The sequence below is a fragment of the Eimeria necatrix genome, genomic scaffold, assembly GCF_000499385.1.
Source record: "Eimeria necatrix Houghton genomic scaffold, Enh_scaff47, whole genome shotgun sequence".
Lineage (NCBI taxonomy): Eukaryota > Apicomplexa > Conoidasida > Eucoccidiorida > Eimeriidae > Eimeria > Eimeria necatrix.
Window position 1 is genome coordinate 50,575 of NW_013654354.1, and position 22,344 is coordinate 72,918.

General features: G+C 60.4%; 2 protein-coding genes across 2 annotated transcripts; one reads left to right on the forward strand and one right to left on the reverse strand.

The window, feature by feature from the left end:
• Window positions 1–477: 477 nt before the first annotated feature.
• Window positions 478–11,940, forward strand: ENH_00057090 (PIK3R4 kinase-related protein (incomplete catalytic triad), putative; the record flags this gene model as incomplete). The annotated part of the gene is made up of 8 exons (XM_013581676.1): window positions 478–809; window positions 1,542–1,886; window positions 2,946–3,777; window positions 3,883–4,272; window positions 4,546–7,531; window positions 7,755–8,296; window positions 8,635–9,685; window positions 9,965–11,940. 8 exons carry the CDS (start codon window positions 478–480, stop codon window positions 11,938–11,940), a joined length of 8,454 nt encoding a protein of 2,817 aa, XP_013437130.1.
• Window positions 11,941–13,827: 1,887 nt separating this feature from the next.
• On the reverse strand, window positions 13,828–22,063 carry ENH_00057100 (hypothetical protein, conserved; the record flags this gene model as incomplete). The annotated part of the gene is made up of 3 exons (XM_013581677.1): window positions 13,828–18,510; window positions 18,723–21,262; window positions 21,523–22,063. The coding sequence occupies 3 exons, from the start codon at window positions 22,061–22,063 to the stop codon at window positions 13,828–13,830; spliced, it is 7,764 nt and encodes a 2,587-aa protein (XP_013437131.1).
• Between the last annotated feature and the right edge of the window lie 281 nt (window positions 22,064–22,344).

A 22,344-nucleotide genomic window follows, 5' to 3' on the forward strand; every position in this document is an offset into this window, starting at 1 on the left:
CTAATGCGTCATTTAGGGCATTAAGGCCTTAAAAGGACATTGTTAAGAGAAGCCCTGCAGCCCCTTGCAACAGAAGAGCTACGAGCGCATGCAACGACTCCGGATGGCCCATTGGTTCGCTACCGTGTTGACAGCACACTGCAGTCTTCAGGATTCCAAACTTCTCGAAATAGAAGATTTTATTATATTGTACACTTTCTATGGTAGCTGCGTAACGGTACAGAAGCTGTCTTCCTGCTGATCCCCGCGCGCTGTCTTGCCCAGCAGCAGCAGCGCAGCAGCAGCTGCAGCACATGCTGCAGCGGAGCAGCAGCAGCGCACGCCACACCGTCGAACAAGCCGCGGCTGAAAAGTCATGTGGCTGCGTCGGGGGCTTCTCCTGAGCACAGCGTGCGCTCCGCGGCAGGCGGCCTCTCCGTGGGACTGACCGCAACTGCACCCCTCAGCAGCAGCAGCAGCAGCAGCAGCAGCAGCAAGATGGGCAACACCGTGTCTGCGGGCCTGAGCCCAGCGCTTCCGGCCGGGGAGCTTAGCCAGCTGTCCTCCCAGAGCCCCACTTCCCCCCTTACAGATGAGCAGCGCAGCCACATGGAAGACTACCCGTTTCTGCACGCGGTGGGGTGTATATCCACCTCGCGGGTCTGCAGCAGCCTCCTGTGCGTCTCAGTCACCGACGGACTGACATTTTGCAAACTCTTCGTCAACAAGAATGCCGCGGGAACCAAAGGGCCCCCCCTTGAGCTGCGCCGCTTCCAGGCCCAGAAGCTCCTCCACAAGGCTGTCTTCACTTTCGACTTGTACCCAAACATGTCTGTCGACGGCCTGTTCGAAAGACAAATGGAGTGTTTTGACTCTTGAAGACGAATGAGGCATTTTAAATTGTGAAACCCTTTAATTAGATCCTTCTTTTCTTTTTCTGTTCGCTCCAGCCTGTCTTCTTCTGCCCAATTACTTCAATTTGTGCTGCGCAGCTCTTTGCTGGCTCTTCTACTTCGTGGCTGCAGCATTTTTGTCTTTTGTTTTTCTCGCTGTCTCCTTCTGTGCACTCCACGTGCTGCTGGGGCTTCCCAGGCTGCTGCAGCGGTGTCGCTCCCCCCAAGCTATTCTCTTGCTGCATGCATCTTTAGTGCATTTTGAGTGGCGCTTTTGGTGCTGCTGCTGCTTCTGGCTTTTGCTGCTGGCTGCTGTGCTGCTGATCCCCCGCTGCTGCGCCGCTGCCTGCGCTCTGTCTCTTTCGGCGCACTATTCCACAGAGGCAACTGGCCTCCGGGCCTGCGCGCAGCACAGCAGCTGCTGCAGCAACTGCAGCAACTGCAGCTGCTGCTGTTGCTGCAGCTGCTGCAGCTGCTGCAGCTGCTGCCGCTGCTGCAGCTGCTGCTGCGTGTTTGCTTTTTCACGAGAAGCTGTGCATAATTGCTGTTGATTTTCGCGGGCCCGTTGCTGCGTCTTGAAGCGGAGCTGCCCCGTTTAAAGACCCATGGCCATTTGTGGAGAAGTGCCAGAGAGCTGCTGCAGGCTGCTGCTGCTGCTGCTGTGTGCAGCTGCCCGGACGAGCGGCTGCTGCTGGCGGAGCGCTCGGCGCTGCTGCTGCGGCGGTACTTCAGCAGCACGGTGTGGGGCCGGCTGCACGCGCGGCCAGCAGCGTCTTGCATGCAGCTGCTGTTCCTGTGCTTCCAGCTGCTGGCCGCAGTGGCGCAGCTGCACAGCCTGGCCTTTGCCCACTGCGACCTCAAGACTGAAAACTTGGGCCTCACCTCCAGCCTCCACCTCTTCCTCACTGACGCCGCTCCCTGGAAAGATGTCGTTTTGCGCCTGAGAGACATGCGCGTCTACAGCCTCCTCTTCGAGTCTGCCAAGCGCTCGCGCTGCTACCTCGCGCCCGAGCGGTACGCAGCTCATGACAGTGGCTGCGCAACAGCATCCTTCTCCACTGCGCTGCATTGACTCGCACTTTTGTTTGCCTGTTTCTATTTTTGCTTGCCTGTTTCTACTTTTGCTTGCCTGTTTCTGTTTTTGTTCGCCTGTTTCTTCTGACATGCAGCTTCTGTTGTGAAGCTTTTAGACTGTGTTTGACACAATGACAAGCATGCATACCTGCACAGCACTTCAGCAGCTCAGATGTGCACTGACCAGCTGCCCCCCGCAGCCAACTGCATGCAGCCACTTCGCTGCATGCTGCAGCACCAAGCCCTCTGCCCGCACGCAGGCACTTGGCTGCGCGCTGCAGCACGCAGCTGCCTGCATGCGGGCAGCTGGCTGCGCGCTGCAGCACGCAGCTGCCTGCATTCTAGGCAGCTGGCTGCGCGCTGCAGCACGCAGCCACCTGCATCGAGGCTGCATGCGGCTCGCTGCGCAAGAGCAGCAGCTGCAGCACGCAGCCAGCTGCATGAAGGCTGCATGTGGCTGACAGTGCGAGAGCAGCAACTGCAGCGGCAGGCCCCGCACCTGCGCTTCCCCAGTGAGCCGCATGCAGCCTGCATGCAGCTCGCTGCATGCAAGGCGCATGCAGAGCTTTTGGGGCTTCCCATGGGCTCTTTGGCTCGGTGCCGGCCCTGGTAGAGCGCCTTGAGTCAGCTTTTGGCTGTCTCTTTCTTGCCAAAAGGGGCATTTGCCGCGGAGCGCTTAGCTGCAGCTAAAGCCTTGCCAACAGCACTTTTGCGGGCTGCAGCGCTTGTCTTTGTGCTGGTTTTGTTTGCTTTTCTTTGAGTCTTTCGGCTTTGCTTTTTTTTTCTATTTCCTGTTGGCGCAGACGCTTCTTTTTTGTTGTCTCTTTGTTCCTGGCTGCACGCGCTTGAGGACTTTATTTTCTTTCTGTTTTTGTTTTTTTCTGTCTCCAACGAATCCCTTTGGTGCCTTTGCCTTGCCCTTTGAGGGCCCCTTGCCTGGGGGCTGAGGGTCTTTGTTTGTTTTTGCTGCTTCTTTTATTTGTATTTTTTTTGCATTAGATTTGTGGACAACGAAGACCCCCAGGAGCCTTTGCCCGAAGGCATTCAGGAGCTGCAGGCTGCAGAAATGTTTTCGGTGAATTGCACTTTGGCGGAGATTCTGTTGGAGGGCGCAGACGTCATAGACTTGCTGCACCTGCTCGGTCTCAGAAACTGGCTCAACGCAGCCAAACAGCAGCAGAAGCAGCAGCAACAGCAGCAACCGGGACAGCAGCCGAAAGAAGATGAATCTGCAGGCTCAGAAGAGAAAAGCAAAGCTGCGGCTTCAGCAGGCAGCAGCAGTGGCACCGCTCGCCGCCCCCGCAACTCAGCAGCAGCAGCAGCAGCTGCTGCTGCTGCTGCCGCAATGCAGGAGGAGATGCGTGCTTCTCTTCCTGGGCTTCCTGCTGCCCCGTCGTCTTCGCCGCCTCCCGCTGCTCTGCTGCACGCACTGGAGGGGCTGACCTGCCGCAAAGTGCGGCTGCTGCTGCTGCACGGTGGTCTGCTGCAGCTGCCGGAGCGTCGGCTGTCAGCGCAGCAGACGCTGCTGCTGTGGCTGCGCCATGTCTTTCCTCCTTGCTTCGGCAACTACTTCTTGTGCCTCTTTACTGTGCTGCTGCACCCGGCCTACCAGCAGCCCGACCTTCGCATTTTGCTGCTGAAGGAGCATCTCCCTGATCTTTTCTTGGCACTGCTGGAGCAGCGACCCCAGCAGCAGCAAGAGCAACAGCAGCAGGCTCAGCCCCAGCAGCAGCAGCAGGAGAGTGATGCCAAAGAGCAGCTGCTTCTGCAGCTGCTGAGAGAAGCCGCTACCAGGGAGACGCTGGAGATTGACGGCTGCACAGCCCACCAAGTAAGGCGGCAAAAATTTCCCCTTTAATTGCAGCTAAGTTACATTTCAGTGATAAACTTGAATTAGAAGGAGCTGGGGTTTGCTGCTGCTGTCGCTGTTTGACAGACTGTCCTGAACATGGCCGTCACGATGCCACAGGAGTGCCCTGCTGCTGCTGCGCTGCTACATGCGTGGAGCGCGGGGAGCGCTGAAGCAGCAGATGCAGCAGCAGCTGCGGCAGCAGCAGCTGCTGCTGCTGCATCGCCCTTGGGGGGCCAGCGTGACCTGCGCGCAGCGTCTGCTGCAGCAGGAACAGCAACACCGCCGAGCGTAGGCGGGGCTACGGCTGAGGAGAGGTTTCTTGCTGCAGAAGTAGCACAAGAGGCAGCAGCAGCTGCTGCACTCAGCGGGAGCCTCCCTCACCCCGTCTTGAGCCCGCGGAATGCCCGCCAGTTTGGCTGGAGCCTTATGGGTCTTTGGGCTCGAAGTTACGAGGCTACAGTGGTTTTAAAGCGCGTACGTGTTGGCTAGCCAGCTATCTAGCTGCACTTCCCGGCTCAATGGCTAGCTGACTACAGTTCCTGGCGCGGTAGCTAGCTAGCTGCAGACGGCGCGTAGGGACAGCGAGCTACAAAGAGTCTAGGCAAGGCCTTTTCCTCATTTTGTGTTGAGAGTTGTTATCGCTAGAAGGGACGCAGGACTATTCTTATTCTGGATGTTTTCTCTGCGGCCGGCTGCTGCTGCTGCTGCTGCTGCTGCTGCGCTGTTGCTGGGCTAATGTGCATGCAGCCCGCAGTGGCGGTCCTCGAGGAGCTTGAGGGACAAAAGGTGCGCCTCTACGACGACTTGTTCAGGCAGCGCGGCGAAGACAGCCTCAGCGCCGCTCCTGCTGACGCTGCTGCTGCTGCTGCTGCTTCTGCTGCTTCTGCTGCTGCTGCTGCTGCTGGAACTGGAGGTGCGGGGGCTGCGGGCGTTGGAGGTGGAGGAGACAGCAGCGGATCCGCTCCGGTGTATCCGCAGTGGGAGAGTGTGTGCGAGCTGCTGGGCCCGCCTGAGCTGCCTGCGCATGTCTTCGGGTCTGCTGCAGCAGCAGCAGCAGCAGCAGCAGCTAGCAGCGACGTGGGCCTCCCGTTTGTGGTGGCCTCGCCTTCTAATGTGGAGTCAGCACAGCGCTCTTGTGCAGGCTGCCTGCGGAGCAGCTGCTGCATTCTTGCCTCTGAGGTGGTGGGGCTGGCGCTGCAGCAAACGAGCAGCCCTCGTGTAAGGGCTTGCGGCGTCTCCATGTTGGGATTTCTTTCACGGATTGCCACAATAGAAGTCCTTCTAGACTCCATCTTGCCATTCCTGACTCACCATTTGGGGGATCCGCTCCCAGTTGTCCGCACTGCTGCAGTCAGGGCCCTCGCTGCAGCCCTGCTGCAGCTGCATGCAGCGCTGCAGCACAAAGCGCAGTGCCCCAAGCTGGCCTCACAGGGTCCCCTCTGCGCCTTCTGCGGCACAGCCTGCGCAAGCGAGGGGCCCAGCAGCAGCGCAGCAGCTGCAGCAGCGGGGGTCCCGAAGGCAGGAGGCTCAGTGCGTCGCTCCGGCAAAGCGTCGCTTCAACAGCAGCAATACCCCGTGCTGCTGCGGAGCACTGCAGCAGAGGAAAGCCCGCAGGCCGATGCTGCTGCGCTCTTCTGCGGCTACATTCTTCCTGCAGTGCACCGCTTAAGTGCTGCAGATCCAGAGCCAGCTGTTCGTGTGGCTGTGGCGGAGCTGCTGCCGCTGATGCTTCTTGCAGTGAAGGCCTGTCTTCACGCGCAGGCTCTTCTAGGCGCCCGCAGAGAGCAGCAGAAGCAGCAGCAGCAGCAGCAGCAGCAGCAAAATGAGTTATCGCCTTCCGTGCATGCAGAAAAGGCTACAGCGCTTCGCAGGGCCTCAGACTCCGCAGCAGCAGCCCAGGAGGGCGCCAAAAGGAGCAGCAGCACCGCTGGAGCCCCAGCGCATATTACACTGCCTGTAACTGTGGAGCCAAAAGATGCGCTTGAGAGGCAAGCCAACATTATTGAGGATTCAGGAGAAAGCAAAGGCGCTGCTGCTGCAGCAAGCCCTTCCGAGGCATCATTTGAAGCTGCCACGGGAGCAAACGGGGTGGCCGTCAGCAGCAGCAGCAGCTCTGAGCAGATGCGTGGAGCAGCAGCTGCTGTTGACCGAGCCGCTGCTGAGGCAGCTGCTGCTGCTGGACTTGACACTTCAGGGTCGCCTTCTTTGGGGGTTCCCATCAGTTCAAAAGTAACAGTGGCTGAAGCAGCAGCAGAAGTCTCTCCTGCCAACAGCTGCCCGGGGCCTGAGCGCGCAGCAGCAGCATCTGCGAATGAAGCAGAGGGCCTGTCAGCAGCAGCAAAACAAAAGCTGGCAGAGGCCATCAGCAAATTTCACGCTGCAGTGCTGCCGACGGTGCAGCAGCAGCTGACCTGCCGCCCCCTGGAGCAGCGGTTGGCGCTGCTGCGGCCGCTGCCGCTGCTGACAGCTGTGCTGGGGCCGCAGCAGACACACAGCTTCCTGCTGCCATACCTCATTGTGCAGCTAAACGACCCCTGCCCTGGGGTTCGTGCTGCAGTGGTTCGTTCGCTGGGGGGCCTGGGGGCCCTTGCGCTTCCCGCAACAGCTGAGAGCTGCATCATTCCCTGCTGCGAACAGTGTCTCCTTGACCAACAGGAGGAAGTGGTTGCTGCTGCTGCTGCTGCTCTTTCGCAGCTCGCAGCAGACGGCCTCCTCAGCCCCGCATCTAAGGCCACCTACAGCCTCTTGTCTCGAAGAGTCGTGCCCTTGCTGCTCTTCCCCTCGCTGCTGCTGAGAGGTGTGCTGCTGCGCCTTCTTGCTGCAGTGCAGGACAGCTGGGGCCCTGTACAGACATATGCCCTGCTGCTGCCGCTGCTGCGCCCCGTGCTGCGGCGCCACTCCCGGTTGCTGGGCGTGGACGAAGTTGCAGCAGCTCTGCGGCCTCCGCTCTCACGGCAGCAGCTGCTGCGCCTGCTGCAGCAGCAACCCGAAAGCAGGACAAGTGAGCGGCTGCTATCGATTCTATTCTCTCCGATGACTCTCGCGGCCGCAGAAAGGGCTCGGAAAGGGCAGAGGCACCGAAAGGAACATTCGGGAGCTGCAAGCAGCAGCAGCAGCAGTGGCAGCCTCAGCAGCAGCAGCAGCGACAGCAGCAGCAGCGAAAGCACAAGCAGCAGCGACAGCAGTGATGAGCCAAGTGCCCCCTTTCTGCAAGAAGCTGCTGCAGACAAACGGCTAACTGCAGGGGAGCCAATAGTGCGGGGCATGCGGCGGGGCTTGGGGCCCTGGAAAATGGTAATCTTGGAAGTGGAGAAGCGCGCAGCTGCTTCTAGTGCTGCTGCTGGTTCGTCTTCGCCGTTCGGCGGGCCTCTTCTTCAGAGTCAAGTGGAGAAGCAGGCTGCGCAGGAGCAGCAGCAGCAGCAGCCGCAGCAGGGGGAGGCGGCAGCGGCAGTGGAAGATCTGGTAGAGTTTTTGTGTGGGGCTGGGCCTGCAGACCGCCACGCGCTGCTGCTGCTGCTGCCGACGCTGCATGCGCGGCGTCAGGCAGCAGCAGCCAACGCTGCAGGCGTAAGTGCGAAAGGAGAGGGGTCGACTGCAGCAGCAGATTGTCCCCTAGGCTCCTCCCTCGACACTTTAGGACTTGCTGAGGAGGCGCCAGAGCGGTCTCTGCTGCTGCAGTCTCTTGCTGGGCAGGCCAGGCGGCCTCCCTGCTGCACAGTGGGGGCTAGGCAAAGTAAGCTCTTCAGGGCTGTACTGCGGGTGGCTTGCAGCTTATAGATAGCCATTTAACCACTAGCTAGCTCAAGCACTAGCTGCACTAAACTAGAGAAGGCGGGGACACAGTGCGTTTGCTAGAGGGAACCAGCCTTTGCTGCTGCTGCTGCTGCTGCTGTGGCAGTAGCCGCTGTTTGCTGCCTGTGGCGACTTGCTCTTGGCTGTGCTTTGTGCTGCTGCAGCGGCAGTCCTGCTCAAGTACATGCTGCCGCAAGGGCCCTCTTCGCGCCAAGTGCTGACAGCCACGAGGTTGTCTCCTGTGCCCCCCATTGCTCCCCCTCTGACCCGCATTTCTTTGTGGGGTCTTTTCGCTGAGACCCTTTTGCCCCACGTGGCTCGCCTGGTGATGCATCACCAGATGCTGCTGCTGCACAGCTGCCTGTGGCCAGACGAGCCGCCCGCTGCTGCTGCGGGCAGCAGCAGCAGCAGTGGAAACAACAGTGCTGAAAACGACAGCAGCAGTGACAGCCCCACAGACAAAGCCGAGGCCTCGCTTCAGGCAACGGAGCAGCAGCTGCAGCAGCAGCAGCAGCAGCGATCTTTAGCTCATGCTCTTCTGGACGTGTGCCCGCCCGAAGTCTCTGACGCTGCAGCAAAAGCTGCAATGACTGCAGCAACTGCAGCTGCCACAGCCGTTGCGGGCGCATTGGGGAGACATTTGTGGATATACCCCCCTCAGCCGTCGTTGCTGCAGGCTCTTCTTGGCCTCTCAACTCACCGCAAGGTGTGCCGAGGCTAAGACCCTTCGAGTTTTCAGTAGCTGCTGCCGTTATTTGCTGCTGCTGCCACTTGTGCTGTTGTTTCTGAGTGTGCTGCTGAAGCCCGTATGCGCCTGCCGCTGCCGATGCTGCTGCTACTGTTCAGCCAGCTGCTGCTGCGAATTTGCCGAAGTGTGACTCCGGGCTTCCTGCTGCTGCCTGCAGCAGCTAAATGGGCGTGGCTGTATGGTGCTATCTTTCCCTGCTTCCGTATAGCTGAGGCGTACCTTTGCTACCGCTGCTGCAGTTGCTGCTGCTGCTACCTATTTGAGTTTGCTGAGGGTGCGGCTGCCTGCGCCTGCAGGATAATGCTTCCCAGTCGGTGCAGGTCAGCTGCGGCTCGGCTGTAGTCACCAGCAGCTACTTGTCTCTCCTCCTTGCTGCTGCAGCGCCTGCTGCTACAGTTGCAGCCCTGAACTCGCAGACGAAAATGCCCGTTTCTGCGGCTGCATCCTTGCAGCAGCTGCTTCAGCGAGCGCCGGCGAAACTGCAGGAGCGTTGTCGCGGGCTGTGTCTGCCTGAAGCAGCAGCAGCAACAGCGGCCGCAGCTGCAGCAGCAAGAAAGCTTGCTGAGCGGGCCCTCGGTAGCGGGAAGCGACACATAATGACTGTCTCCAGGCTGTCTCCACACAGAAGCAGCGCTTCCCCGGGGGTCCCTGCCCCACTGCAGCGGGACTGGCGTTGTGTGCTGCTGGGCCTTCCGCGGCGGCCCTCCCTTGAAGTGGGGCGGCTGCAAAGACAAGACGAGAGCCACTTCAGTCTTTACCCTTACCAGCTGCGAGTTTCTGATTCTCTGGATGCATTCTTTGCTGCGGAAAGGAGACTCACGGCGCTTGCCCGCAGGCTGTTCGCGTGGGCCCCTCCGTTGGGCACTTCCAGAGCGCAGCAGCTGAGCAGCAGCAGCAGCAGCAGCGGGTTGGCTCTGCCTGCAGCCACGGCAGCCCTGGGCCGCCCCTCACAGAATATCAGCACAGTTGTAGGGGGAGTAACTGACAGCCTTTCTCAGTTGCCGGGGGCCCCCAGCCAGCAAGGAAGCCTCGGCACAATGAAGGGCCCCACCGCAGGCCGGCATGAGGGTCTGCTGCATGCATCAGCTCGCAGCAGCGTGGAGGGCAAGAGTGCAGGGGCTGTTGCTGGGGGAGGCGTTGCGGGGCTGCCGGACTTGGCCTCCTGGAGACCCCGGGGCCAGTGGGTGCGCAGCCTTACGGAGTTTGAGGGCTCTTGTTCTAGAGGCGTTGGCCTCCTCAGCCTCGCTGCAACAGATGACGGGAGAGTTCTCGCGGCCGTCCCTGTGGGCCTCAAGGGAGGGGCCATCAAGGCCTGGAAGGCGGCAGCCCTAGTCAGGGCCACTCGGCGTAAGTTGCGAAATAGTCCAAGTCCCCCCATAGTGCGTAGAATTGTGGCTGCCTCAGCAGTTTGCGTCCTCTTGCCCTTTCTTTCTGCTGCTGCTCTGTTTGCTGCTGCTGCCTCAACAAACCAGTTTAAGTGGCTGGCTGGCTCGCGAGTTTGTATTCCCAAGTGCGTTGAACTGCGAATAGCTGCAGCTGGGTGCAGCTAGCCAGCTAGAGCTTGACCTGTGGGGAGAGCCTGCGGGCCTCAAGTATTGCTGCAGCCTTTCTTGATTCTGCGCGCAGCGCCAGCCGTGGGGCTGTGGCAAGTTCCTCCCCAGCTGCACCTGACAACTCATTGTCTTCTTCAGAACACGAAGACATTAGCCGTGGGGACTTCCGACGGGGCGTGCCACTTGCTGCGGCTGGACAGCAGCAGCAGCAGCAGCGCCAGCAACGGCAGCAGCAGCGCAGGAGTCACCATACCCGGCGCGCTGCTGCGTCTCCCCACTCCTCGGCTGATGCCGGCGCCTCTGTCTGCGAAGCCCTCTGTCTTGCTTGGGCTGCTGCAGCGCCAGCTGGGCCAAGGCCCTTACTCAGCAGCAGCAGCAGCAGCGCGCGCTGCCTTGTCTTTGTCTCGTTTGGTGTACAGAGCAACGGCGGATGGATCGGCGGGGAAACGGTGCGGTGCAGGCTTCGCTGCTGCGCGCGCAGCAGCAACAGCAGCAGCAGCTGGCGGCGGTGGCGTGGCGTGTCTTAGCCATCAAGACACATCTTTGGAGCAGTTGCTGCTCTACGCCTTGCGCAATGGCTTGTTCGGCGGCTGGGACCTCCGCATCTCCGCTCCTGTCTTCGCTTCACAGACTCCGCCTTGGCTGGGGGCGCCGTCAGCGCAGGCCATAGGGGCTGACGCCCGCTGGCTGGTGATTGGGACCACTGGGGGCTTGTTGCTGCAGTTTGACTTGCGCATGCAGCTTGTCCTCAGGGCGTGGCAGCTGCAGCCCCCAGTGGCCGTCAAGCAGCTGCTGTTTGTGGACCCGTCTGCTGCGGCTGTTGCACTTAGCAGCAGCAGCCTCGCGACGGGCAGGCCTGCTGCTTTTGAGCAGCAACAAGATGCCCCAACCTGCTGCATGCTGGCCCTTGTAGAGCACGTGGCGTTCCCCCTGCTGCTGCTTGACCTGCAAGACGGGACAGTTATCAGCGCGTACAACACATCTTGCTTCGCAGACAGCACAGCAGCAGCAGCCGCCGCTGCTGCAGCAGGGGAAGGAGAAGCTTCAAACAAAAGCTTCTCGGTACCCAAGCTGGTGTTGCTGTCCATGGAGGCGCTGTCTCTGCCATCTGCATGCAGCAACATACTCCAGATACCACGGGAAGTGTCGGGATTCTGGGGAGCCGATGAGGCTCCCCTACACATGCCCCGGTATCTCTGGATGCCCCCACCTCTGAGGGGCCCTGCTGGCTTCGTTTTATCTGCTGGGGAGGACCTCTGCGTCCACTACTGGGATTTGGCGGAGGAGCGAGCTGTGTTTGCTGCGAAGCTGGGGTACCAGCAGCAAAAGCAGCAGCAGCAGCAGCAAGCAGCATCTGCAGACAGAGGGGAAACAGCTGGAGGGACTTCGCCGGACACCACTTTCCTAGACACAGACCTGGTGCGCTCTTTCTGTGTCTTGGGGCCCCCGACTGCATGCGGATGCCGGGAAAGAGATCGTGGTGCAGCACTAATGGCTTCTCTCACCATAGATGACACCCATGTTCTGCAGCAAGTTTGCTGTCGCTCGCCACAGGGGCGGCGTTTCCTGCGGCGTGCATCAGCAGCAGCAGCAGCAGCGAGAGCAACAGAAACAGCTGTTGCTGCGAGCCGATTTTCTGGCGAGGCGGAGGCCTCGAAAGGGGAGAACTGGGAGACTCTGCTGGTTGCTTCGGACTTGGGAGCGGAAGAAGCTAGCGAGGCTCCCAGAGGGGCAGGCAGTACATTTACACGAAAGGGCAGGGACTTGTTGGTGTTGGACAGAAGTAACAGCAAAAGCAGTAGCAGCAGCAGAAGCAAACTCGTCGGCGGGCCTGGGAGCTGCTGCTGCTGCATGCCGCCTCCCTCTGGCCCGGACTTCGCCTCGTGGTCCCCCGTGTGGGGTGAGGGGGAGGAAGCTGAGGCGCCCCAAGGTTTTGGGGGACCTTCGCCGATGCACAGAGACGCTGTCACTGGCATTTCGGTGATTGGCCAGGGAGACCTCTTTTTAGTCACAGCGGGAAGAGACGGAGTCGTCAAGATCTGGTCGTAGGCCCTGCATGCATGCATGCATGTATGCATGCAGGCATGCATGCAAGTCATAGCGGCAAAGCAACTGCCAGTTGCAGTGGCAGCGTCTGCCTTTAACAAGACGCGCCTGCCGCTGGGCCTCTGCATTAGTTAGTGTGTGCAGCCGCAGTACAGTAAGTGGCCTTTTCCAGCTACTGCTAATTGGAACACTGCCACAGTTGCTGCAGCTCTTGAGGGAGACTTCAGGAGCAGCGGCTCCTGCAGCTAATGCCATCAACTGAACAACTGATAAGTTTTTTTTTTTGATTGATTACACTGATGCATTCTGGGGACAGCCCTCAGGCGGAGGGTTCGACACGCCGTATGAAAGAAAGAGAGGAATGGGTTGCACAAGCTAGGCGAGCAGGTGCCTCAGCTTTTGGGCTCTTAGGCATCACTATATTCTTGAGTATTTAGATCTCCACAAGCTGCGGCCTAGTGGCTAACTGGGCAGTGACAAGTGCTCTACAGAGAGACTAAATAATGAATCTCTACGAAAACAGTTTGTTGCGGTCTTGCTGCGCGTTGCCACCTGAACACGAAAGTGCTGAAATGTCTCTATGTGCAAGGGTGTAGACAGAGAAGAGGGATGGTGAAACGAAAGGGTAGTGCGCTCTGTCTGGCGGTGGGCCGCGAGCAGCGCCGCATGCAGACTAGACGAATGAGTAGCTTTTGTGAAAGCCCCAAGGAGGCCTGGCAGCAGGGGTTGCTGTGGGCGGTCCTGAATGGCAGAGATCGCCAGTGAAGCTGCAAAGGGCAGTGGAAGGCGCTCCAGTCCAGCTCGAGGCATACACTCCACAATTTGGGGGTTACGGGGGAGACTTCCCAAAGCACCATTGAGCCCCTCGATGTGGTAGCTGCAGTTTCTGGGTTTCCTTGCCGCGAGAAAAGAACGAACGAACTTGGAACGCTGATTGAACTACTGAGAGGGTTAATTTTACCTTAGCTGAGAATTTGTTGGGACCTCGAGAACGCTGGCGCCAGCAGGATACCGGTGCTGCTCCCCACCCCAAGGGTTCCCTGGCTCTTCGGATAAGGTGGGCGCCCCTGGAGGCGCTGGAGCCTTCTCGTGGAATAGGGCCGTTCGGCTAAGATGCGGCCTCTGGCCACCGGGGTGGCTGCGGCTTGCAGACGGAAACGCTGTTAAAGGTGATGGGTTTGCTGCCGGCGCCGACAGCACGCAGGTAGACGGAGGAGGTTGCCTCTGGAGTCTAAAAACACAATATAAAAATGCTCCAGGGGAAGTACGGAAGCACGGCACGACAGCCACAAAAGACAGTCGTGAAGACTGGGGGCTGAGGAAAGGCCGAAAAGAGCCCCCTACAAACTATTCGTGCTCAGTAAAAACTAAAACATTACCAGAACGAAATCGGCGAGACGGACAAGGCTATCCGACGCACAGATACCGCAGTCGGTGCCTCACTGTACGTACACTCCGTTGGAGACAGGGCCGCACGCAGGCGCTTTAGCCTTCCATGGAGCTGCAGACTAACAAACTGGGGACAGATTCCAGCGGGAGATAAGACAGGCGCTAGGCTACGGCGCAAAAAATATTCGGTCTTCTAAGGACTTCACAATGCCGCCGCTTGTACTGTTGTTGCTGACGCTGTTGACACTGCTGACACTGCTGGCACTACTGATACGGCTGACGCTTCGGATACTGCTGACGCTGTTGGTATTGCTGACGCTGCTGACGGTGCTGCTGCTGCTTGCTGTGTTGAAGCGGCTGCTGTTGTATTCGCTGCTGGCCTACGCGGCAATTGGCAAAGGCCCGCAGCTTGGAGACGGGTGTTCAGCTCGCGGCGAGTATTTCCTCTCGGCATGTCCCGAATGCAATAAATCCGATCGAGACGTGTTGCTGGCGAACTTGTTACACAGCCAGAAAAGAAGGGTTCCAGGCATTTGCTCTGTCTCCTTCAGCTCTGGCGCTGGCTTCGGGGGAATCGGGATCTGCACAGTTAGCTGGCTCTTCCTTGGTCAGGAGGGCAGCAGCAGGTGTCGTTGCTGCTGCTGGAAAAGCACAATGCTGAGGGGGGCTCAAGGAGGTTGGGTGGTTCGGGTCCACTCCCACAGCGCGGGCGGCGCACACGAGCGGCAAACTGTTCATTGCCGACTCTGGCAGCTCCTGCTTAGCTGTCAGCCCTTCCTGGGCATTTCTTGCTTCAAACGGGGAGGCGCTGCAGACAGCAGGGTGCTCGGCATTCCCCCCTGCGGTGAAGGCGTTGTTTCCAAATGGAGCAGCAACTGCTCCGGAGTTGCTGCTGTCGGGCGGAAAGACGCTGGGGGCGTTCGGGTTGGCGTGGGGCCCGCTTGGTGCCTCTTCAATGGGAATCCCCGCGGCTGGTGTCTCCATAGGCAGACCAAGTCCGCCCAGGAAGAAGCCAGTCTGCTGCTGCTGCTGCGGATGACCCACGGGCTCCGCGCTGGTGCCGTATGTCTGTTGATCGCTGGTGTCCAGCATGGAGGGGAGGCTCCCGAAAGAGCTATTGGGTGGCCTCCCCGTGCCAGGCCAGAAGTACCCTTGCTGTGCAAAGCCCCCGTTGCTCGTGCTGGCCTCTCCTCTTTGGAACTGAGGCTGCACCAGATGGCCGGTCGGTTCTTCTATGGGCGCGGGCTGCAGCAGCTGGCCGTGAGGAGGCTGCTGCAGCTGTGGCTGGGAGGCGTAGCTGGCTCCCCGGGGCACGGCTTGCTCTGCCGGAGGGTCCTCGGGCTCTGAGTTGTTTTCGGGGGAGAGGTTCGGCTCGTAGGCAAAGGTCTGCTGGGCCTCGCGCAGCAGCTGCGCCGGAACGCTGCGCGCCTGGCAGAGGGCCTGCAGGCACAGCGCCCGGGCCTGCTGCTCGCCGTGCTTCGGCGCAGCATATTGGCGCGTTTTGCGGTGGCCGCTTGAGCGGTCGTGCCACTCCGCCCTCCAGCACCTGACACCTCTGACGAGGAGGGAGTAAATCCTCCCTATGGTGCGCTGCCCGTGCCCGCCGCTCCCGTTTCCGCTGCGCCCAGAAACCCCTCCTGTCTGACCCTTGCGGGACGATGCCGAGCTGCCGCAGCGCGACCGGCGAGAAGATGACACAGTTGAGCCGGTGGTTGGGGTCCGCATCCCTGGTGTCTGTACGCCTGGGGTGGGCGGGGGGGTGGCGTAGGGCACATCCGACGGGCAGCCCATGAGGTAGCCCTCTAACGGGGGCTGACCCGGCCTCAATGCCTGTTGCTGTTGCAGAGACAGTTGGGTTTCAGTGGGAGAAAACGGGGACGGAGCTGAGTACAGCATCCCAGTGGGGCCCATTGCGCCACTGGCGGGGAAGGGATTGGGCATCGTGGAGGCTGCGCCGCCGGCTCCCTGCATCTCCTGAAAGCCCAGGGGGCCCTGGAGACTTGGCAAAGAGCCCGAGGTGTCGCCTGAGCAGCTCATCAAGAGAGTCCCGCTGGCTTCGGGAGACAGCACTTGGGAAGCCCTGCTGGACAGAGACACTGCGGCGGAAGCCTCAGTTGCAGCGCCTTGGGGGAACTCCATGGGGGCCACCGAGCCCTGTCCCAGCCCGCCGAAGCCCATGCCACTGCAGGAACCCTGCTGGACAATCTGGGTGCCCGTGAGAGCCTTGGTAACAGCACTTCTGCCGCCGGCGGGGAAGGCCGCCAAGGGCGGAGCGGGGCCCCAGGAGGCCCCCTCTGGCAGTGGCGACTCCCTACCGTCGGGGCGGTACCTTTTCGGGGGAGGCTCTGTTCCTGCGAGAGAGGAGAGGCGGCTGCCGTTGGAGTTCTCGCGCTTCAGCAGCAGCTCAGATCCGTTTTTGGCTGTCCCGGTGACGTCGCTTATGTTAGAGGCCCCATTGGAGTCTCCTCCTGGGCCCCAAATGCCGCCCCCACCCTGAAGGCTTCCCATGGCCGGCGCGTACAGCGGCAGCGGGGGGTCTCCTGAAGACTGGTTGACCACCGGGGAACTCCATTCTCCCGTACCTGTGGGGTCCCCTGAAAGGGGTTCTATTGCTGGGTTTTTGTTCAGAAGGGGGCCCCTACTGGTGAGGGAAGCATCAGACAGCTGAGTGCCCACTGCTTGCGCCTCCAGATTGCCCCGGAACTGCTGCTGAGGAGGCCCTACAACATATGCTGGACCGCTCCCTTCCTTTGTCTGCTGTTGTGGCTGCTGCTGCTGTCCAGAGTACGCAGCAGATCCTTGAGTTTCTCCTAACCTGGGCAAAGAGGTGAACTGTTTCGACTCTACCTGCTGCTGTTGCTGCTGCTGCTGCTGCTGAGAAAGTCCTTGGCCCTCTCCCGCTTCATTCTCCCCGGAAACAGCTGTTTCTGGAGCCACCGCTCCTCCTTCAGCAAGTGCTGCGTAGTCTTCTCTGTGTGTTTTCTGCTGTTGCTGCTGCTGTTGCTGCTGCTGCTGCTGCTGGCTGAGCCGACTGTTGCTGGTAGCTGAAAGGTCCTTGGAGGCCTCTCTTTGCATCCTGCCCCTGGTAGTAGGTCTTAGAGAGGAGCCGCGCTGCCGGTATCCCTCAACAGCAGTTGTGGGCTGGTTCTGTTGCTGCTCTCCAAACGTGGAGAAGCGACTGTCTGCCGATGTGTCCCCCAGAGCATCATTGTTTTCCACCTCACTACCTGGCTTGGGCTGATGCTGCTGCAGGGGCGCAGCTGCTGCCGATGCGGGCGCAGGCAGCTGCCTTCCCAGTAAAGGGTCTTCAGCAGGTGCTGCATCAGATTCCGGGAGAGTTGTCTGGGTGGCAGCAGTGCCTGCCGTTGTTGCTGCTGCTGCTGGCTGGGGCATGCATGCGGTAATCTGTGGGGATGCACGGACCTCCTGCAGGATGCCCTCAACTCCCTCTTCTCGCACTCTGCGGGTGACCTCCGTGAGGCCCTGCCACTCCCCCCTCTCGACGCCGTCGGCGCTGCGCTTGCGGACTTCGGCCCAGAATTTCACTGCCACCTCGCGAGCCCTGTCGCCCCCGCCGTAGCGGTTTTCCCCAAAGTGCTTATAGACCCGACGGCCGGTCTCCGGCGACACCCACTCTACTCGCCAGTACCGCCGCGTGCACATCACCACGTGGTACACGCGAGGAGGGGGAGGCCGGGGCTGCAGCCCCAGCAGCCGCTGCTGCCCTGGGGAAGGGAGACAGAGGCTGCCTCCAGACTTTCGCTTGTACCCTGGGCCGCCCCCCGCGCTGACTGTACTCCCAGCCCCTGCGCTGTCGCTGCCGGTCCCTGGCATCATTTGGGTAGCGTTGGAGTCAACGAGGCTGCAGTCGCCTTTTCCAGCATCCATCATGAGAACGCACGACGCTGGGTCTAGAGGGTTGGAGCCTTCCGCGCTGCTGTTGCTATTGATGTTGCTGTTGCTGCTGCTGCTTTCCCCCTGAACTCCTCCTGTGCCCTGGGTCTGGAGTGAATGAATTGCTGCTGCGGGCTGCCCGGTTAGAGCAGCAACGCAGCCCACAGGCTGCTGCGTCTCTGGCTGCTGAGGAGGAATCCATGTTCCAGCGCCTGCTGGTGTGTCACTTATGCAGCTTACTGGGAGATTCTGCTGGTTTTCGCAGGGAGACTCTTCGGGAGCAGGAACGAGAGACGCCGATGAAGCAATCTCTTGGGTGCTGTTGCTGTTGTTGCTGCTGCTGCTGTTGTTGCCATTGCTGTTGCTGCTGCTGCTGCCGCTCTCGTCGACGGGGAACGCCTGAGTGCTGCCAGTCCCCGTGCCATCAGCAACGGGCGCACACAGCTGTGGCCCCTCAGGGAGACACTGGCGAGCAATCAAGTCTGAAATGGGTTCAGCGGCTTCACCTAAGCTCTGCATTGCGGGCATCTTGGATGTGTCTGACCAGGCCGAGAGTAGCTGCCCCGCAGACTCCTTGGGGTTCCTCGTTGCCTCTAACATTAAGGGGCCTCTGTTTTCGTGCAGCGCAGTACCCACTGCTAGGCCGCTGTCTCCGTCTGCAGCAGAGGAGCACCCTGGGGCGTCTGCAGGTGGAGTGCCCTTAGGCTGCTGCGCCAGCGGGTCCCTCTGGGGACCCAGCTTCGGGCTTTGCGAAGCCTCCACAGGGGCCACAGGGAAGAGACTGCCTGGGAGCCCTTGGACGGGAGCCGCAGCTTCTCCAAAGTCGCCAGCTGAGCCTGGAGGCTGTAGGGAAGCAATGGGAAAAGCATCCCCCCGGCTTCCCGAGACGCCTCCTTCGCAGGTCCCGTGAGTCCTTGAGCTGCCAGAGCCCCCTGTCGTGACTGCAGAGAGTAGGGCATCTAAGGGAGCCTCTTCCCCAGGGGGCTTTAGCGGAGACTCAGAAGATGACACCGAGGGTAGAGCCGCAGCTGAAGATACCCAAGAGGGCCCCAAAGGCAGCACGGGGGCCCCCTGGCGCTCAAAGGCCGGAGCTGCAGGGGCAGCGCCCGTTAGGCTGTCGAGGAGCCCTTCCTTGTCCTTCGAGGCACATGCAGCTACGCCCCCTTCGTTCTGCTGCCCCTGCGCCGCCAGAGTGGGGCTGCAGGCGTCCAACTGCAGCAACTGAGCTGTGGAAGAAGGGACCTTCAAGGGGCTCCCGTCGCGCTCTCTATGGGGGGCGCCACACTGACACTGCAGCAGGGAGAAAAGCACATCAGAGATATTAAAAAGACATTTGTAAAGCCAGCATATTTTCGGCTACGCTGCTGCTGGCAACAGCTCTACTATTTGGGCTAATGTCCACTATTTGGGCTAATGTCCTGCAGCAGCAACAGCAGGTGATATGCTTTGAGGCAGGATGGAGGTCTCAGAGGCTAAACCAAAACTCCCCCTCCTCTTCCTACCTTTTGACAGTAGCCCCAGCCCCTGCTAGGTGCCGCTGCAGCTCTTTGGTCCGTCGCCGCACACGTGGTACAGTGAGAAGTCCCTTGAATTCCGCCGTCAGTTCCGTGCAGTCCGTTAACGCTGTTGCTTCTGTTATTGCCGCTGCCACAAGTGGCTCGCCGCTGTCTTCTGCAGCAGCAGTTGCCTTCTAGAAGAGAGTAGAAAACGCACATCTGCGGGTCTGAGGCAGTATGCCTTGCCTGCTGCTGCTGCTGGTGTTTCTGTGGCTGATGCAGTTTCTGCTGCTCGTCTGGTCGCTCTGCGTCTTGTAGGCTAAGGTCAAGCAGCGCGTCTCTGCTTTCTGTAGCCTCCGCCTGTAGCCCTGAACTGTTTTGAGGCCCCTCCTTAGAAGTCTTTGGCTCTTCAGGCTTGGCCCCCTCTTGGGACTTCTCCAAAGATTTGAGACTAAGGTCTAGGAGGGGAGATGGCGCTGGAGGTGACAGCACGGGGGTCGACAGCGAGGGCTGCGAAAGCGAGGCCGCACCCGAGGCAGAGTGGTGCCTGCTTAGGCACTCAGTAGGAGAGAGGGAACAAGTCCTCATGGAGGCGCAGCTCCTTGTCGCGCGAAGCCCCGACAAGCAGTCTTGCAGTTCGGAGGAGCAGCTGAGAGGCGCTGAAGGCAATGGCCGTTGGGGCCAGCCGTCGGCTGACGCCTCCTGCGGGTATTTCGCATCCGGGAGCCCCCCGCGGCGGCTGCAGAGTCCCGGCAGCAGCAACGGAGAGGCTCCCCTGCAGCACTCCCCCCTAAGCCTAGAAGCAGCAGAGATGGCAGAAACCGGTTCATGGCAAGTGGCTGGAAGGTCACTGGCGGCGAGCTGCGTAGAACTCCACGATTGTGTCGATGGAGGAACAGGCCCTCCAGCAGCTGCGGCAGCGGCGGGCCTCTGCTGGTGCCCTCCTGCTGCTGAGCAGCACAGGCCACACCCGCTGCTGTCACTGAAACGTCTTGGAAGGCGGGCTTTGTAGCTGCACCTGCACAGCGCGTTGTCTTTGTGTCCGTTCTTGAGTTCTTTGTCATCTGCAGAAGCTCCCCAGGGCCCCACTAGCCCTCCCAACCGGGAATTGCGTCCGGCGTGAGCGAAACAACAACAAGGAGGTCTAATGAGCAGCCGTCGGCAGCAGTTTCCGCCCCTCGCCTCCTCCCCCATTAGAGACGCACGAAGGCCTCCAAACCAGAGGGCCCCACGCTCACGCAAAGCCGCAGCCGCGCGAGCAGCGCAGCCGCTGCAGCGTTGAATTTGAGGTCCTTTTTTGCAGAAGCTTCTGGACCCAGCTGAGAGAAAAGGGCCCCCGCAGCCACCGTCGTTCATGGGCACAGCCCATGGATGCATGCCCAAAGCCATCCCAACTTGCCGGGCAGAGCAGCCCATAACTGTGGGTCGTGAACAGCAGAGGCGCCTAGCCGAAATTCCTGGGAAAAGGCAGGAAGAAACGTGGGGGGAGCGGCGGGGAGCCTGCTGCAGTCTGCCCATAGTTTGCCACGCAGAAAAGGAACCCTCGGGGCGCAAATGCTGGCACCCCCAATAGACAGTGGGAGCAATGCAAGGGCCTAGGGACTCGCAAGCCTCTGCATCTGCGGCTGGGCCATACAGTGACTGCTCGTCATCGCTTATGCTTGGCAGCATTTCTGGAGGAGGCAGAGAGGCCTCAGAAGACGGCACGGGACTGCCTCCCACCAGCTGGGGGCCCTCAAGGCCCTCCTTCTCAGGGAGAGCCCCGTCAAGACGGCTCCAGGAACGGCCAGGGGACCGGGTGCAGCAGCACGGAGGAGACAACGCGTCGCTGTTAATGGCGTCCAGTTCGTCGTGAAGCATTCGTTCTGTCAGACTCGGCGGGGTGTACATACAACGAGGGCTTCCGGGGTCCGCGCTGCTGAGGGCCGATAGGCAGCCCCGGTCCCTCAGCTCGTGATGCTGCTCGGGGCTCTCGGGACTCAGAGGGGGGTTGAGGGAGTAGAGACTACAGAAGTCCCACACCGAGCTCGAGCGGCCCTCAGTATCGGCTCCTGTTTCTATTGGCGCGGGCCCTGTGTACCCCGTTGGCATGCGCTGGAGAAGCCACTGCGTCTTCTCCAGCCCAGGAGGCTGCAGCTGAAGAGGCAACAAGGGGTCTCCCCAGGTAACTCCCGGGCTGGTGCAGGGAGCGGACCCCCTGGCAGATGTCCCCGGGGGCCCCTCCTGTCTGGTGAGGGCCTGGTAAGCCGGCAGCACCCAGGGCGCTTTGCTGGGAGAAATGCATTTCTGGCCGCCGGCGCCGCCGCCGTCTTCTTTAGGCACGAAGTTGCCGTTTTCCTGCTTGTCTTGCGGAGGGGCCCCCAGCCCAACGGAAGACGCCCTGGCTACCTCTGGAGCAGCGGCAGGAAGGGGGCCCCCAGGCTTGTCCTTTGAAGCACGTAGCCCGGCCTCAGGTGACAGCGCTAGGGAGGTAACTCCCCCGCGGCTTCTGGAGCTCGAGGATGAGGGAATGGAAGACACATGAGGGGAGCCTTGTGATGAGGCAGCTGCAGCAGCCAGGCGGACACAGACAAGCAAAGAGTGAGGTCTCAGTGCGCAGTCCTTGAATTCATTGACTCCACTGCTTCGTGCTTGTACGGCTTTAGCGCCTGCAGCGCATGCTGCACAAGCCTCCTAGCATCAAAATGAAAAAACCATACGGTGGTATATTTACGTAAAAGACCAGAGAGCAGGAAGAAATTGAGCACTTAGGCAGGTGTAAAGGCCAGTTTCGGATACACTCAGTGGTGTTTTCCCCTTCACGTACAGGGGCCATCTTGCAGCGCAGCGGACTCTAGAGAAGCCCCATCTCGGGGCAAGCCTGTGGAGCTGCGGCCTTGGTTGCCTTGCGGTGCATTTGTATCAGCAGAGGCTCTGCTGGGGCTGGTGGTGGCGGTGCGAAGGTCGGGGACAAGAGTCTTTGTCTCCGGGTGTGTGGAGGCAGAATCAGGAGGCGGCTTGAGCAGCTCTGCCATTTCCACGGTCTGGGTAGTCTCCTCAGGATAAGGGCCCTCAGATGTAAGGCCCTCAGGGTGGGGCCCTCTCGCAGAGGTGCCCGTAGAAGAGGGGCCCTCAGTAGAGGGGCCCTTGGAAAGAGGGGGCTCTGGCTGCTCGCTATTTTGGAGGGTTTGAGTACGAGACAGTTGGGCGTCGGGCGATCCGGCGCAGAGAGCCTGAGGGCACAGCTGATGTTGTGGGGGCGAAGCCGAGATGAAAAGGCGGAGGCCTGGGGGCTCATCTTTGAAAGCTTGTTGAGGGGTCGGGGGGCCTCCATAGTCCGCAGACAGAGCCGCAGCAGCTGCCTTCATGGATCTGCCTAGCGCACCCACCCCAGACGCCCCTACTGTCTCTGACGCAAACACTTGTGGCTAGGAAAAGGCACAAACGCAAAGACACACGCACAGCCACGCTGCAGCAAACTAGGTGGAATCCGGCAGCAGGAAACAGCCGCAGTGTGCACCTGCAAGCGCAACTGTCCTCTGTGTAGAGAAGCATATGCAAAAAAGAAAGCAGTTAAACGCTTGATAGGAGCTGAGGTCGAGAGACGCAGCTTCATATACACATTTTGGTGTAAGGCGCGTGCATGCTT